This window comes from Colossoma macropomum, unplaced genomic scaffold, assembly GCF_904425465.1.
Source record: "Colossoma macropomum unplaced genomic scaffold, Colossoma_macropomum, whole genome shotgun sequence".
Taxonomy (NCBI): Eukaryota; Metazoa; Chordata; class Actinopteri; order Characiformes; family Serrasalmidae; genus Colossoma; species Colossoma macropomum.
This window is the reverse complement of record NW_023494799.1, coordinates 36,862,578-36,880,451: the sequence shown is the minus strand read 5'-3', so window position 1 is coordinate 36,880,451 and position 17,874 is coordinate 36,862,578. Positions and strand designations below refer to the sequence as shown.

General features: G+C 40.8%; 1 protein-coding gene across 7 annotated transcripts in view; it reads right to left on the bottom strand.

The window, feature by feature from the left end:
• nfat5b (nuclear factor of activated T cells 5b) overlaps window positions 1-17,874 on the bottom strand; it is a 59,105-nt gene that overhangs the window by 22,235 nt on the left and 18,996 nt on the right. For 3 of the 7 annotated variants that reach the window (XM_036586816.1, XM_036586815.1, XM_036586823.1), the window contains exon 2: window positions 1,403-1,528. In XM_036586816.1, the coding sequence (XP_036442709.1) occupies window positions 1,403-1,528 (126 nt within the window). Of the gene's footprint in view, window positions 1-206; window positions 1,531-17,874 lie in introns of those variants that run through there. The other 4 variants (XM_036586820.1, XM_036586817.1, XM_036586821.1 and 1 more) reach the window with 4 other exon arrangements.

Here is a 17,874-nt window from a genome sequence, read left to right as displayed (position 1 = left end):
AAAAAACTCAGTTTGCTCAACCTGGCATAACACATTTCTCTTAAGTCATCAGAGAACCTCTGTAAATATCATACCAAATATGGGGGTCAAAGAAAATATTAAACTAAAAAGAAAAGGAAAGTAGCCAGAAGATGAAAAGCCAATTTTCAGTAAAAAAAAAACCTACAGTTCTGGATTAAAATTCATTTAAGCTGGAAATACTTCACCTTCCTTCTGCTACAGCCAGCATGTCCTGCCTCGTCAGAGGGATGTAACTGGCTGCAGTTAGGTACTGATGTCCGAAGGCAACAGACTTCTGGTTTACTGAAACTCACCCTAAACCTACTTTGGTAAAGGAGTAGAGTGAAAGAAACTAAAGTGAATCTCATTCTGTGTGTTCACGTTTCAAAGCACAAACACGAACCCAAAAAAGCTTTAGACTTCATTTTGGAGGGACGGGTCCGATGAGGAATATTCTTTGCTAAGAGTGTTTTCACTAAATGTTTCTGTTTTCATATTTTTCCCCATCCATGCATGTTACGGCTGGTTACAATCTGGTGATGGCACCAACTCAAGTAGTTAACAAACCACAAAAAAACAATATGCAGTTAGTAAGGATTTTTCAACAGATCAGCCAGCTTGGTTACAAGGAATGACTCTTGTGAGCAGTACCGAAATGGTTTGGGGTAAATTGGTTATCTGTGTTGACTCTGGGAGTGTTAACATTTAGAGAGTGTATTGCTGTTTTATGGGTCAAGTTTGTCTGACTTCTGTTGGTTTTTGTTTTTTTTTTGGTTTTGTGTTTCTTAAATTAACCTCAAACAAACTTTGGCTGCCATATTTCTGACCATTGATGCAACCCAGCTTAAGATCTATCCCCCACATTTAGTTATTAGTCATTTCAGAGAGAGAGAGAGAAATCTCTCAAGGTTCAAGAAAAGATCATTTCCTTAGACTCCAACTGCAAGGCACGAGGGCTATCCATTCAGTTACAGTAAAACAGAGAGTGTTTTACCAGCCAGAGCCATTTTCATGCCCAAACAACTTATAGCATAACACCTAACTAGATGATCACCTTTGCATATCACCATCAATTTGCTTGTTACCTTTTATTAAGTAACTCTGAAAGGAATAACATCTACATAAATGAAAATGATTCACGAGCCTCCAGTGGCTCAATTACAAGGTAAGACTTTCTGATCAGGACAGATATGATCTCTAGTTTTCGTCTACCTCGACCTGTGTTTAAATGCTAAGCCCACAAAAATGCTGAAGATTTCTCCACAGCCTGGTAAAAAAGGTCTTGCAGGTAGCCTAAAGAGTGAACAGCAGGACAGAACCATTACGAGCACTGCTCACCTATATTATGGTACTAAACTGGGAAGAGAGGGAAAAGCAAGACAAATCAGTGGAAAAAGCTTACCTGAAGAAAGAACTGTTGTGGGGGGAGACCCCGTCTCTCCGCCACTTTTCTGACTCATTGTCGCACTGTTCTCCTCAACACAGGGTGGCAACTGCAACTCTTTGGGGAGAAGATCATACACTGATTCTAGAAGGGAAATGGGAGGAGAGAAAACTGTAAACTAGAGTCTAAAGCTGAGACACGATAATCTGTATTATACTGTACGAAATTAGAGATCATGAGGAATTCTGAATTCTGAATATTGCATAATATTGTGTTTGTTGGTCATTAGTCAGCTAATATCAGCCGGTCCCACAGCAGTATATCCATTTACAGTGCTAATTTATTGCGACTGTTAAATTAACTCCGGTCTTGGAGAAGCAATGTTTTCCCTGCTACACTGCTGTGAGCAGCTAATTCATGACCTTTTAAAGGACTTAATAGTTAACTGAAGAGTTGAATTTGCAAGCTGCAATGACTCAACAGGGTACCATTTGATGGGCATTACTGATTTAAAATGCCTTGGTCTGACAGTAAATATTTTGGCCTTCAGTTTCACCTCAAATTACACCAGGGATCTACATTAAATCTGATACAAAGGCTGCACCAAACCTGGCCATCAAACTGGAAAAAGTCCTGACTGTTTATAACTGCCCCACAGCAACAGTGATAAGTACTACAATTTAAGTGCCAAAAGCCAGAGACCGCTGGCCTGAACCCGCAGACCTGGACCCCTCAGCTTTCCAAGGACAGCAGGCTATTTTTGGCAAACAAGAGCACAATGCCCCCAAACCATGTTTAGTATGCCGATGAGCACTGCTCGGAAAGCTGGGCTGCTGCTGGGGGCCAGAGGGGTGTAGTAGTGGAGTGTAACAGTGACTCTTGTCATTCAAGGGGCAGTTACACATCGCTGTTGTTGTAAGAAAACCTTGTATCTCCAAAATGGTAACTTTACAGGAGAAGGAAAAAAACACACTTTACTTTTAATGTAAGTCAATGGAACCAGAATTCTTTCCAAGTCATTTTGGCCTGTTTTCTTTGGCCCATTCATCATGAAATTTACACACAGTGTAAAGGGCAACAAACATTTTCAAATTATGTCAAAAACTGAAAAACGACAAAAATGGAGATATGAGGTTTTCTTCCGACAGCAGCGATATCCAGGGTTCAACACAAACTTTTTACTCAACATGCTTAACTGGGCAAGTGGACTGATTCACTGTCCCAAACAGAGTATTTACTGTCCCAAACAAATTTGTGCTTTTCTCTTAAAATAAAAAAGGTTTTCGTGGGAGAGAAAGAGGGAGAGTATGGGAGGCATGCATGTGTGTCTTCTGTATTATTAATTATAACTACAGTTGTATATTTAAGCAATAGAACGCGAGAGGGAGTGTGTAATCGCAAAATAACATCACGGCTGTGATTTGGTCGCCGTAGATCATCACGGTCATGATGTTATTGTGATAACACACAACCTCGAGTGTTCTATCGCTTTTATACAACAGTTAAATAAATAAAGTAATACATTAATAAACTGGGCCGTGAATGCGGCGTTTAATATGTTTTAATGTTCGCAGTTCCTTCACCAAATTATAGTTCCTTAACAAGCAGCTTGTTGCTACGTCAGAGTAACGAGCTCCGCCCACTCGCTGCACAGCCGGCAGTTCTTTCTCCAGCTCCACACAGACCAACTGACCGTTTGGGAATTTAGTGTCGTCTCATCTTCAGAGTCTGACCAAATCGGCTGTCGGTCAAATGTGATCTTAAAAGTATCCAATTTTCTGTTTGTGGCAAAGTAAGAACTAAAAAGGTTCAAATGGCTTGAGCATCTCCTACAACCATCAAAGTCGTTGCTTAGCAACGGCGTCTCAGCGGAGTGATACAGTGTTTGTGAAAAACCCGTGATGTTATGGTGAAATAACAGCACGGATAGAACACCTCTCAACCAATCAGCTTGCTTGGCTGGAACAAACTGTTGTTTAATCTAATATATATATTCTAATATTCTATATTTTAATTCAAATATTTAATACTAATGCAGTTTGCTATCCGGTGTGGACCAGAGGAGGATGGGTTCCCCTTTTGAGTCTTGGTTCCTCTCAAGGTTTCTTCCTCTTGCTCTTAGGGAGTTTTTCCTTGCCACTGTTGCCATTGGCGACGCTCATGGGGGCTTGGACCTGGATTTTTCTGTAAAGCTGCTTCGTGACAACACCTGTTGTAAAAAGCGCTATATAAATAAACCTTGACTTGACTTGACTTGTATATATTTGCCGTGGATGAGTGTTCAGTGCCACTGATGAGTGAGCGGCGTTTTTCTCCCATAAAGGACATCACAGAGGGATTTTTCAACCTAGTGACTAATTTCTATAAATGGCATTGCTCTGTTTTTGTTAGGATAAGAAATACAAACTGTGCTAAACTCTGTGGTATGGATGGGTCAAAATCGACCCAAGGAAATTGATTTTTAGCTGGATAAAGTATCTTATTCCCTTTGTTTCAGACTTGTATGCCATCACTATTTTCAATGATGCCTCATGCAGCAAAAGAGTACCAAGAAATCAAACTCAATGCACAAGTGAATCAGACTATTCCTGCGGCAAGGGGGTGCCTGGATATGAAAGCGAAGGAGGACAATATCAAATACGTCATTCAACTGATCAACTGTCGATCATGTCATGTTATCAGCTGTAACTATTGGTTGTAGTTCCAGTATCAGACTGATAATTCAGTTTTCCCCATTCACTGGGGGACATGGTGCACCCCAGTTGTAAGTGCACAATACCTATAGACAAATGCTATTAGTTAACTGAACCTAGAAAGGATGGTTTTTCAAGGGCTCTTTAGTAAAGAAAATGGTTCTATATAGAACCATGCACAATCACAGAACCCTTTGAATGATTAAAGGGTTAGTCGCATCATGAAATGGTTTTTGAAAAGGGTTTTATATAGCACCAAAAAGGGTTTTTCCATTGTTACAGTGTCAAGCTTGTAACAATAGGAGAACCCTTTTTGGTGCTATTGATTGTTCTTTGAGTGTTCATGGTTCTAAATAGAACCATTTTCTTCACTTAAAAACCCTTGAAGAACCATCTTCTTTGGGTGTGTAGCAACTACCCTCGACCAAAATTTTAATTCTCTCCAAAAAATGCCACTTGCCTATTTCTTTCTCTCTCTCTGACTGTCAGGTACTGTAACTACTGGTACACAGCCAAGACGCTGGAACCAAGTTAATGGTTCTGGTGTAGTCGATGGAAAAACGCCCCATGAGAAAACACACCAGGTACTAATAGGATTATAATAAGCTATGGCAGTCTCGCTCAGCGAGATTAGCCTTTAACCATAAATTAGAAAAATAAAGACTCCTTTTATATGGTCTGAAATACAGGCAAACAAGCGTGCAGGTGAAGGCAGTCACCCAGTCTAGTGAGCACCACTTAAAGTGTGTTTACAGCAGCAAGGCAGGCAGCAACAAAGGATCTCTGTTCACATGCCCGTCTGTGCAAACAGGACCCTCAGAAGTGAGTTTAAAAGACACGACAACAGTTTTATAGCTTTGCTCAATTTGCTATCCAGATCTCTTTATCTAATCTCACAGGAGATACTGCAGCGCAGACTCCCTGCCAACTGCCAGTTTCAATTATTCACAGCTGGATCCAAGGATACTTAATACCCCTTTACTTATATGTTGCTTTAAGGAAGTTTCACTACATGTTATGGATATTATGTTACTGTTCAGTGTTGTTACTGGAAAAATTATTTTCCAGTAACATGGCAGCACTTCTCAGTTGGGTCATTCAGTGCTGGTGTGCTAAGAATCTTTTTCCATGGCACGGGCCGAATTACATGGAATATTGGGCTTTGGGCAAGGTTTGATTCGATTTCTCATGCACAACATAGGTTGAGCTTGGATTTCTTTTCTTATGAGTGATTTCTTTATCTGAAGGAATGTGGCTACAAAACTTTGATAACTCTCAAGCAGTTTATCTCGTCTGCTCACTCTCTCGCTCTCAACCTCTGTCTGTCTAGTGATGTTACAAGCTCTGTCCCAAACGGCACCCTAAGCCCTGCAAATCACACTTTGGGGACGTCATCAGCACACAGACCTATAGGGCAAGAGACCTTGGAGGTGCTTGGTTAAAACAGTAGCATTTGAGTCAGACACGGTGTCCAGACTCTGCATGGCGCACTGGTTAGTGTTTTTTGTTTGTTTTTTTAACAAGCTAATTTTCTTCTCTACAGCACCTGAATTCAGTTTACAAATACAGGGTGATTCAAAAAGATTAATCCGATTTCAAAGCGCTATATTTTTACAATCGTGAGGCGCCTAGGAACCAATCACATACCAACTGAAAGAGGAGGTCAAAGAGTTTCTGACACCGGAAGATGGCTCCCTTCAGTCTGAGACGAGATGAGACCCCTGAGCAGAAAGCGTTCTGCGTTCTCCACTTCAATAAGAGTGAATCAGTCATAACTGTGCAGCGTGATTTTCATACATTTACATGTTGGTTAATTTGAAAAACGAAAAAGCAAAGTGGGAAATGAAAAGTAAATCGCCAGCAGATGGCACCTGTGTTTGTTTCTGTTTTTATTCTGACACTTATTAAAACAAGTCCACGCCAAAAACTGAACCGCAAAACTGTCACTTTGCGGTTGATTTATCCATTTTGCATTTTCATTTTGCCAGATTCTTTATTAGCTTTTCCATTTTAGATATGACCATGAAATCCCAGAATAACGACTAAAATGAAATGACTTTTTGTTGCAAATGACTAATGTGAAAATGTGATAAACGTAATTGCAAAATCATTTTCAATTTTGGCAGGATATTTGCGCAGATGCTTGGAAAAAGAAATGGCAAAAAGAGGTTTTACATTTACATTTGCATTTTATAATATCTCCTTTGGCAGGATTTCCCACCCGTAACAGCAGTAGCGCGAGGAACTTTAGCGCAGCGGGGCTAACAGCTGATCAGAGGGGGGTGGACACTGTTATGGTCTTACAGTGTAAAATTGTTCATCTCAGCATGGCATTTTCTGTTTCTACTTTCAGAACAAAGCACTGTAAATGTGTCTGTGGTAATCTCTGTGCGTGTGAGTTTGTTCGGCCTGGCTTCAGGTTTCAAATTTAGCAGTACCGGGTCGGATGGGGTCGGGTCTTAAAGTCGTGGGTATGGGTCAAGTTCGGGCTTTAATTTCATGCCAGTGTAGGCTTCAACAAAACACTCCCAAGGACTGTATGAGAAAGACCACATCGCTCAAAGAACCCAATGATAAAACTAATTTTGTTTTGTGACTTGTTTAAGCATCCTGCAACATCAAGCTGAAAATGGCACTGAGTATGTCAGAGACAGACACACCTACTTAGAGGTAGGATTTCCATTTAACAGGGACAAACAAGAAGCACTATATTGTAATGGATGCATGAATGTGTGATCTATTATTCCCAGCTTTCAAAAGACTACAAAGTGATGCATTTATTTCCAACTGCGCCTTGCCCTTGAAGCTAGGCTCTTTGAAATGGGGTGTAACTACAACACATTGCTAGAAAAAAAATAGGTTTCGTAGAGGCTAATGTTACTGGTATTTTCCAAAACTATATCCAACTGCAACAAATGAAATACCTCGCTTGCTGTCTACAATGCCTGATTGTCAATAATTCATTCTGCCTGTCTTGCACACCTTGCCGCAGGTATAAACGGCCCTATGAATTTACGGCCCTTTGAACTACGGTGGCATTAATTCTATATGCAGTCTAGTGAACTACTGCTACTCCATTACTGTTCTCCTAAGGTCAGAGACTGTAATTACAAATGCTTTTACCAAGTTAATGGGAATAATCTTAATGGCATGTCTCTGTGTTAGCACAATACTGATGACAGTGATAGCATATTGGGGAAATTTCCTCTTAATGAACATGTTGGCACTTAGAGGCTGTAATGCAAGTTGCAGAAAACGCTACCAGAGAGGCCTGCTTATGCCCAAATCCTATTCCTCTATCCGTTTCCCATTTCTGCCTTCTCTAGCTGGTCAGCACATGCAGGAACATGTGCGCCGCGCACGGGGCCCTTCCAGTAAACACACTGCCAACCGCACAGACAGAAAATATGTACTCTGCTCTCAGACTGTGGCTGCAGAATCAGTACCTGGCCTGTTTCAAAGTGTTTCCACACATTTTAAGAGAGAAAATTCCCATTCTGCTTCATAGTTTCCTCCCACACAAACACAGTGACTGCTGTTTATGTCGCAAACCAGTTTTCTTTCACTGAGCAGAATAAAAACAGAACGCCGTTCATAGAGCAGAAAGACGTTTCTTTGCCTTTTACTAAAATCTTTTCTTGCTCAAGTCCTTTCTTGCCTAGTTTTTGAAATGAGTAGACATGCTTCCTCTAGGTTTTCTTGTTCCTCTGTGAGACAGACGGCAAAACGAAGTGAAAAACTACTGTACACTTAACCGCACAATATCCCAGGCTTATTATTAGGCATACTAGCAACTACATGGAGTATAGTGCAAACTGGCCGAGTAATAAAAGCTGGTATTCGCCAGCAGGTCCTGCCTATTTAAGGCTTTATTTAAGCAAAAAAAGATTTTTTGGGCTTTTTAAACACTGAACACTCCAGGTGAATGGAGTCTGCTTCCTGCCTCCAGCCACATGAGGGAGTGAATTTTATCTAAACAAATTCAAAATCCCTCTTCCAGAAAACCCAAGCAAAAACCAACAGGATGTTGCCTAGATTAGCCTATATTTAAGAACAGACCTGGAGTTTGGCAAAGTGAAAAGAAAAGGAAAAAAGACTGAAAGACAGGACAGTTTTTTCATTCATTTAAGCACATTCTTGTTGTTTAGTCTTAATAACTCTGGCACTTGGGGTGTGGCAAGGGTTTCTGGCAGAGGGCCGGTTAACCCTCTGCCTCTCCACCCCCTCCCGCTGTTTTGTTCTTGTTTGCTATGTTAGCGGACCCCTACGGTTCTGATAACTAGCTCAACAGGTTTGTGCCATTGACAAGGCAAAAGCTGTCAAACTAAAACAGTGACAAAGCAAATGAGACAAACAGCCAGATCTGCTGCCTTTGGGAAAATAGCAGTGCAACAACACTCAGCACGAAGGATTTGGAAAAATGCAATATCTGCCATGAAACAAAAAAAAAAGAAAGCAAGCCCGATGTAGACACCAGCTTTAAGGGTTTACTGGGGCGAAATAGACCTCTATTCAGAGGGCAGCAGAGACTTAAGCGAGGGCGCGTTTATAGCACTCCTCAAATGTTTACAGCTGCGTCCACATAAGAGCTGCCGATAACACCATAGCAACAGGAAAGAGAGGGCAGCCTCCATTGCTCCGTCTGCCAGGCTTTAATTAGGTGGCGAAAGAAGATTTAAAAAGCAGTCCCTTATGAGGCCAAATAAAAAACAACACTGCTGAGACCATCCTAAAGCTTGTCAATGACCAGACACACAGAGTCGGTTTCAGAAAACCTCCGCTATCCTCTTTCTTACTAGAACGAGACACGTAGATCTCGACAAAGAGGGTTCTTCTTTCAGTCTTATACATCGATTTAGGCCACTTCCACAAAAGTAAATCTTCATAGCCAAGACAGTTCCTTTATGAGACGTTTTATGGGGACATTGCCGCTCTTTTTTTTGTAAAAACTGTAAATAGAAATTAACTTTAAAGAGCAAAAAGTAAGTGAAACCTTTGCCTACTACAAAACATGCAGTTATACACACATATATATACACACGATCAGGCATAACATTATGACCACCTCCTTGTTTCTACGCTCATTGTCCATTTTATCAGCTCCACTTACTATATAGGTGCACTTTGTAGTTCTACAGTTACAGACTGTAGTCCATCTGTTTCTCTGCATACCCGTTTTACCCTATTCTTCAGTGGTCAGGACCCCCCATGGACCCTCACAGAGCAGGTATTACTTGGGTGGTGGATCATTCTCAGCACTGCAGTAACACTGACGTGGTGGTGGTGTGTTAGTGTGTGTTGTGCTGCTATGAGTGGATCAGACACAGCAGAGCTGCTGGAGTTTTTAAACACTCACTGTCCACTCTATTAGACACACTTGCGTTGTTGGTCCACGCTGTAGATGGAAAGCCAGAGACAATGGCTCATCTCTTGCTGTACAGTATGAGCTAATCATCCTCTAGTCCTTCATCAGTGGTCACAGGACGCTGTTGGCTGGATATTTTTGGTTGGTGGACTATTCACAGTCCAGCAGTGACACTGAGGTGTTTAAAAACTCCAGCAGCACTGCTGTGTCTGATCCACTCAGACCAGCACAACACACACTAACACACTACTACCATGTCAGTGTTACTGTGGTGTGTTGTGTGGAATCAATTCTGGTTCCATTGACTTACATTAAAAGTAAAGAAGGTTTTTACTATTTTGGAGATACAAGGTTTTCTTCCGACAACAGTAATATATATTAATATATATATATATATATATATATATACACACACACATACATGCATTACATACATACAATTGGATCTACAAATGACTTAAAAGTAGTACTTCAATGCAGCTCAGTTCTTTAAAAATCATTCTAAATATGCTGTGGATTAAAACTGTCCTAATAACTCTGGAATTTTTAGAACAAGAGTCGACCAATTCAAGACTGTCAGAGCAACATTAGCTAAAGAAAACTGCTGAAACTGACTCTACTCTCATTTTTACCTAGTGTATAAAGTAGAAACAAATATTTAAACATGATGTATTTTTATTTTCAAGAACTGGAATGTGAACTACACTAGTTCATGCAAGAATTCTGCCCACTAAAACATAACACACAACACATTTTTGCTGGTGGCAAATTCATTCAGCGTGGTTCTTTCAAGATGTGTGACAGCTGTATACTTAACAGTAGACAAACTACTGCTCCTCACGTCAAGTGTGCTGCTCAGTCAGTTTTCACTGATCCACGACAGTCAGAATGAGGCATTTCAAAGAAACCTGAACCCTGGTTTTGTGTGACGTCTGTGAGGTTACATTAATGACTAGCAAACCAGAGAAAAAATGAAAAAAAAATAAACAACTTGCTTAGTGAAAAGAAGTGGGCTGCCAAAAGGATTATCCAGATTCAGGTGTGAATCTGTGAATCAGCACAACCATGAAATTGTCATAAGAGCATTCAAGATGAAACATGTTCCGAATTTAGTAGATGGTGCAGACGATTTTGGTGGATAAATCAGTCTTTTTTTCTTTTTTACCCAATTTTCTCCCCAATTTAGTCAGTCACTGTCAATTCCACTCATTAGTTTAGTCTACCCATTTCACATGAAGCTAGCAAGTCGCTGCTGTCGGAAGAAACATTGTATCTCCATTTTTGTCGTTTTTCAGTTTTTAACATTGTTTGAAAATGCCTGTTGTCCTTTACATTGTGTGTAAATTTCATGATGGATGAACCAAAGTAAATGGCCCAAAATTACTTGGAAAAAAAGTCTGGTTCCGTTGACTTACATTAAAATTGAAGTAGGTTTTTTCCTTCTCCTCTAAAGTCACCATTTTGGAGATACGAGTTTGTCTTCCGACAACAGCGAAGTGCTTCCTTCGAGTCATGTAAAGCCATCGGACAGATGTTCACCACCTAGCAGACCCCCATGTTGGCTAACACGGAATGATGGAGGAACGGGAGAGTCACTCTATCCACCCAGTGAGAGTAAGGCCAATTGTGCTATCTTGGCCTCCAGGCCATAGAAGGCTGTGGATCGCCAGGATTCAATTCACAATCTCTTGACATATTACCAGTGTTTAGACCGAAGGGTTACTGATTTTATCTGCCAAGGGCAGGTGTGGCAACAGGTTTTATTCAAACCAACTGATTTAACAAGTAGAATCTGGTGTGCCGCCATTCGATTGGAAAGATAACCTGAAACCACACTAACCCTGTGTGAATGCAGCTTGTGACATCTGGCTTTTACTGCTGTGCTCCTTGGAAGCCCTAAGACACAGCTATTAAGGAAATTAGTGTTTCTTGGTCAATACTAATACAATAATAAAGCTGTTTTTTGGGGATTTTTTTGCTGTTTACCTATGCAGAACACTGGTGGCCTTTGGCTTTCCAAGCACAAATAACAGCAGAACAGTCTTTTCAACCAAATTACATGATCAGAGCTCATTTGAGTAACATGTACACATAGAGACATGACAAAGCTCCTTGTGACGATTGTGTTGTGAGGCATGGCTTTGGGTTTGGTTACCTCAGGCAGACGCAACAATCACACTGCGTACTCTCCCACATTTCAGCAACCACAGAACATTCCCCAGGATTCCCACTACATTCACAGATAAATCAGATGATCTAGCAAGTTTCGCTCTTGAAATCACTAACAGTTAACTGCTCACGTTTCAAGAGATGAAGCTGACAGAGCAATATGATGTTTTTGTTTCCTCCTAATATGGAGAAACTCAAAACCAGCAGCCCCACTGGGTAACTCGGCCAGCCAGCAAATGTTTACATATACAGCGTTATTAAAAATCACAGAGGTGTAATGGGAAGATTTTTATGCTCAAAGACCACACATTCTATAAGATATGTAAAGTATATCTGAGGCACAATATTTATGTTCATCGTTGGAACTTCATGGCACAAAACCAGAATCTGTCATGATTAGGGTCCAAGCAGCATGAAAATATTGTGAGTGGTACAGATTTTAAGGGGCTAAACATTACAATGACAGACAATATCGGCTGATAGAATCTAATATGACTCCAGGAGTTTTAGTTCAACAGTTATTCTGCCTATGATTGTAAGTTCTTATTTGTCACAGTCCATGGAAAAATAAAGTAAAATATTAAAATTTGTAAGTTTGTGTGACATTAAATCATAAAAAAAAACAAGAAATAAGATCTTTAGACCTACACTATATGGCCAAAAGTACACCGATCAGGCATAACATGGACCCCCATGGACCCTCATGGAGCAGGTATCATTTGGGTGGTGGATCATTCTCAGCACTGCAGTAACACTGATGTGGTGGTGGTGTGTTAGTGTGTGTTGCACTGGTCTGAGTGGATCAGACACAGCAGTGCTGCTGGAGTTTTTAAACACCTCAGTGTCACTGCTGGACTGAGAATAGTCCACCAACCAAAGATATCCAGCCAACAGCATCCTGTGGGCAGCGTCCTTTGACCACTGATGAAGGATTAGAGGATGACCAACACAAACTGTGCAGCAGCAGATGAGCTATCATCTCTGACTTTACATCTACAAGGTGGACTGACAAGGTAGGAGTGTCTAATAGAGTGGACAGTGAGTGGACACAGTGTTTAAAACTTCAGCAGCACTGCTGTGTCTGATCCACTCGCACCAGCACAACACACACTAACACACCACCACCAACGTCAGTGTTACTGCAGTGCTGAGAATGATCCACCACCCAAATAGTACCTGCTCTGTGAGGGTCCATGGGGGTCCTGACCACTGAAGAACAGGGTAAAAGGGGGCTAACAAAGTAGGCAGAGAAACAGATGGACTACAGTCTGTAACTGTAGAACTACAAAGTGCACCTATATAGTAAGTGGAGCTGATAAAATGGACAATGAGTGTAGAAACAAGGATGTGGTCATAATGTTATACCTGATCGGTGTGTGTGGACATCTGACATGCATGTGAATTTGGTAAATATCTCATTAAAAACTATGGCCTTTAATACAGAGTTGGCCCACCCTTGCAGCTACAACAGACTTCACTCTTCTAGCAAGGCTTTATACAAGATTTTGGAGTGTGTGGGAATTTATTCCCAATTCAGTCAAAAGAGCATTTGTGAGGTCAGACACTGATGTTGGACGAGAAGGCCTGGCTCACAATCAATGTTCCAATTCATCCCAAAGCTGTACAGCGGGGTTGAGGTCAGGGCTCTGTGCGGGCCACTAGAGTTCCTCCACACCAAACTCATCAAACCATGTCTTAGGACCTCGCTTTGTGCAGAACAGGAAAGAGCATTTCCCAAACCGTTGTCACGAAGTTGGAAGTGTCTTTGCACACACAGTAGCATTAACATTACCTTACACTGGAACTAAGGGGCAGAGCCCAAACCCTGAAAAACAGCCCCAGCCCATTATCCCCCCTCCACCAAACTTTACTGCTGACACTGAGCATTCTGGTGGGCAGCGTTCTCCGTGCATCCGCCAAACCAGGATTCGTCCATCAGACTGCCAGTAAGGCATAGTTTATCAGTCCGGAAAATATGTTTCCATTTCTCCAGTGTCCAGTGGCGGCTTGCTTTATATCACTCCAGCTGACACTTGGAGTTGCGCGTAGGGATCTTCGGCTTGTGTGCAGCTGCTCGACCATGGAAACCCGACCCTTATGTGGACTGCTTAGGACTGCTCAGATTACACAGAGAGAGCAGAATGTTGGCCATTTATTGGACACTGTAAATCTGTGTTGATCACAGGACATACTTTGTACATATATACTGCATTTCCACAGGAGAAAGATTAACCAACTTAGAAAGAAAACACAGATTTAGATTCCCTGGGGTTTTTAAATAATATTAACATTGTGGCTCAGAGGAAGGGTCTCTGGATTTCTGGTGGTGGTGACTCTCAGCTTAGCAGTCTCTACAAAAACTGTTAAATCCTGGAAGAGAAGTGAACAGTTTTCCTAACATCAGAGACGTCTGCTTGTTACAATATAAAGCATACCACTATATATTGGTGCTTTATTAGCAGGTTTTTTGTCATTACAGCTAAATCCACCTCAAAGACCTCAAAATTGGCCAATAATATTGGCCAACTGCATATCAGTCAGACCCTTAAGTGAATGGTAAATTAGTAGACAACATTCTTAATGAAAGCTGTTTCTGTCTTATGTCACAGGAACTATTCTTGACAAGAACAGAATAGGCCTCTAAATAGCCATGTCAGTGCCTTGTCTGTTAGGCCACTCTCACTGCTTCTGCATGAACAATGGATTAACCTTGACATGCAAGGTAAAGCAGGCAGAGATCAGCTCCTTTGTTCAACGTGCCAATGTGAGATGGGTGGCAGCAAAGAGGATGTTTATTTCATTCCATGTGTTTCCATGTGCTTCCTATTATGTGTAATCTATTCCACACTGTATTGACGTGGATAGAGAATTACTAGCATTGTCTTGGAGGCCATTGGGAAAGATGTAAAACACTCGTGGGATCCAGAAAAAAAGCTTAAAGATAAAGAAGTCAAAATAAAGAGTATAGGCCTACATTTGAACCCACCTTCCCCAGTTATTTCACACTTAATATGGTCTGAAACTCTGTGCGCCATCGTTGGCCTTAGTGACATCTCCTTCGGGTCAACTAATTCGAGACACTTGAGAGAGAACCTCATGGAAATTTTCTTATGACACCCAACCCTTGATCTGAAGTACCACTGCCCTGCACATTTAGCTGTTTCCCTGTTCCAACACACCTGATCCAACTATTCAGCTAATTAACAAGCACTTTCTTTGCTGATTAGTTTTTCCATTGTTAGAGCAGGGAAGAGGTATTCCGAAGTAGGCTGGAGACAATAAAGCATTAAGCCACTAGAGGCCGCAGGTTACTGCGATTTTATCATGCCTAAAACTCCCTTTCTCTTATTGCTTTTATAAAATGGCAGCCAACATAAAATATATTACAATACACAATGTTTTAGATAATTATTTAAGTTATTATTAATAATAATCGTCATAAACAAGTATTCCGCCAAGAAATGTAGTTCCTTTACAGTATGGTATCGCTGCTAAGCAACTATTGACTGCTGAATGAGGAGAAGAACATTCGGTCATCAATCAATGTAAACTGTAGACATTTCATGATTTTTTAAAACTTTTCTTGTATAACAGTGAACATATGACAACACAGCACTGTTTAATGCAAACACTTTCAGTTTATAAGTATTTTTGGCCACCAAATAACCACTGAGAGTCTGACAATGCTACGCCCTCAAGCTAGGGCTGAATCTCAGACAGCTCCCAGCTCCCTACATAGTGCACTACATAGGAATTTAAATACTGATTCCTGCAGCCCAACAATGCAAAATATCACTAAAAATGGTCACATTCATACTTGACAAGCAGTCACTATTTGACAGCAGAAGCTAGAATCTAAACTTAATGTCACACAGCTCACTATTTAGCTAGGGAGCACAGAGCCCTTTGAGATTCAGCCTGGGTTTGATGCGACTTCTGACTGAAAGACGGACAATTGAAGCGTGTAAGACATTCAGGTGACATTCTTTAGACTTTTATATTGCCGTTTTTCAGTGAATCATATCGTGAGTACTTTAATTCAAGCCTGTGATATTAATGTTGGAGTTGTTCAGCATGCTTCCTATCTTTTAGCCTGTTAGCTAGCTGACCAGCCTAGTTCTAGTAAAGAAAATAAGTTGCCAGCCCCTCAGTTTAAACAAAAACGGGTTCTTACTTCATCAGTTCACTCAGTGCTCTGTGCGATCAGTATTAGAGTCAAAGACCAATCTGTAAACAGCAGAAGGGTTTTTCATGCCGTGGCGCAGTGATACAGTTCAGTTGGTGTGAGGCGGTCAAAGCCGTGGTATATCGTGGATTTTACAACAGCTTCGAGCGCGGCTCAGACAATCAGATTTTAGGACCACATTATCCCTTAATGTATGTAATATAATGATTACATTCACCTGATCAGTTATTTTAGCAGACAGCAATTATTTTTCCACAGTTGTCAGCTTTCAGAATCATATGTTTACATCTCAGCAAACAGAACGGGTGTGTTGTCATCCACAGAGTTGAAGAATATATAAGTAAATAAAAGAAAGCAGAAGGAGCATTTATTGAGACACATCAAAAGTATTATGTAAACAACGGACGTTCTGACTGGCGCTATAATGTTAAGAGGACAGTGGTGAGCAAAGTTTCTTGCGTTCAAACTGTGTCTGTTGTCAGCTGAGAGCATATCGACAGCTAGGAAGCAACATAACTAATCAGCCCATTTGGCCACTTTTTGTACTTTAATTGTCGCATACAACAAGACAAAACACAATTATATTGTTAATTGCAATTATTTAAACAGCAATTAATTAGCTAAAATTTCATGATTGTGACAGGCCTTTTTCCAAGACCAAGATTAGGAGCCACTGGCATATCAGAGTTATGAGTGTCAGTAAGTTGTTGATGGTTCCACTTTTTCCTGCATAGTAAAGCATATTATGATTTTATGTGTGTAAAACTGTTCATTTGGTAACATTTAGGAGGTGTTATTATTACTATTTGGTGACAAAATGGAATGTTCAGTCACTTATTTTAATAAAATACACATATTTATTAAAATGTAAAATCATTCAAAACAAAATGATTCAGTCAGTTAAAGGTCTGAAACTTGTTTTGAACTCTGAGTTTGAACCAATTCGGTAGGACGATCCACATAAGGTTGTAAATGGACGGTGCATGCATCCAGTCTTTACTGATCAGAGCTTGTGTCTTCTGTGTTTACTAGAGGACTCGCAAGGAGGAGGAGCAAAGGGAGGGACAGACAGTGGACTCAGATGAAAGTGGGACCACAGAGCGCTGTGGAATTCAAACTATTTACACAAGCCCTACCACTGGAACTAACACACACACAGATACAAAGAAGTCCACACACACACACACACACACACACACACACACACACACACACACACACTCACACACACACAAAGACACTCAAAGAAACTCTGGCCACTTGTCAAAAAACATTACAGTGGTCCAGTGATGTATTATTCACAAATCACAGAACTACAGAGGATTCACTCATTCACAAACATGAGGTCACAAACTCATATTTAGCAGTGTGTAACCACACAGGCATTTATATAGCCATCAGCAATCCCACAGGGGCAAGGGGGCCTTACTGGTGCCACACAGGCCCTAAATATCTGACAACACTAGATTCCTCAACGGCTGTCAACTCTACATGTAAGGAAGACTAAAAATACTGGTCTGGGAAAATGAAGAGCATATTTTCAGTTATGGAGATGAAACACTCGCCCCGTGTGAATGATTGATAAACGATAGCTGAGGCGTTTGCAGATGGAGGCTATGAAAGTCGTTTACCCATCAGTCCATGAAATCCACAATTAACCATCACCTTTGGACGGCACACGGACAAAATGAATGGAACTCATCTCTAAATTCCAGATTAGTTGTTTGGAAAATAGCCGTTGGAGCCACAGAACTCCAGAAGTTGACCTCGTAGGATTAACGGAGCTTTTGTATGAGTGCTTGTTGACACAGTCACTGGAATGTGGAAATCGACTCATCACATATGCTCACAAGAGGAGGACTTGGGCTGTTTTGGTGACTTCAGTGCAAATTATAAGAAAGTAATATCAATAATTGCAAATTAAACTTTAATAATTTAAAGAATAATATGAATCCTACCACACACTAAACTGAAGAGAGGAACCCTCATGGCCTCCCACGCCTTCAGATAATGGCTAATTATTTCTAGAAACCAAAAATTCCGTCATTTTTTGTTCATTGTCATTTGGTAGAATCAG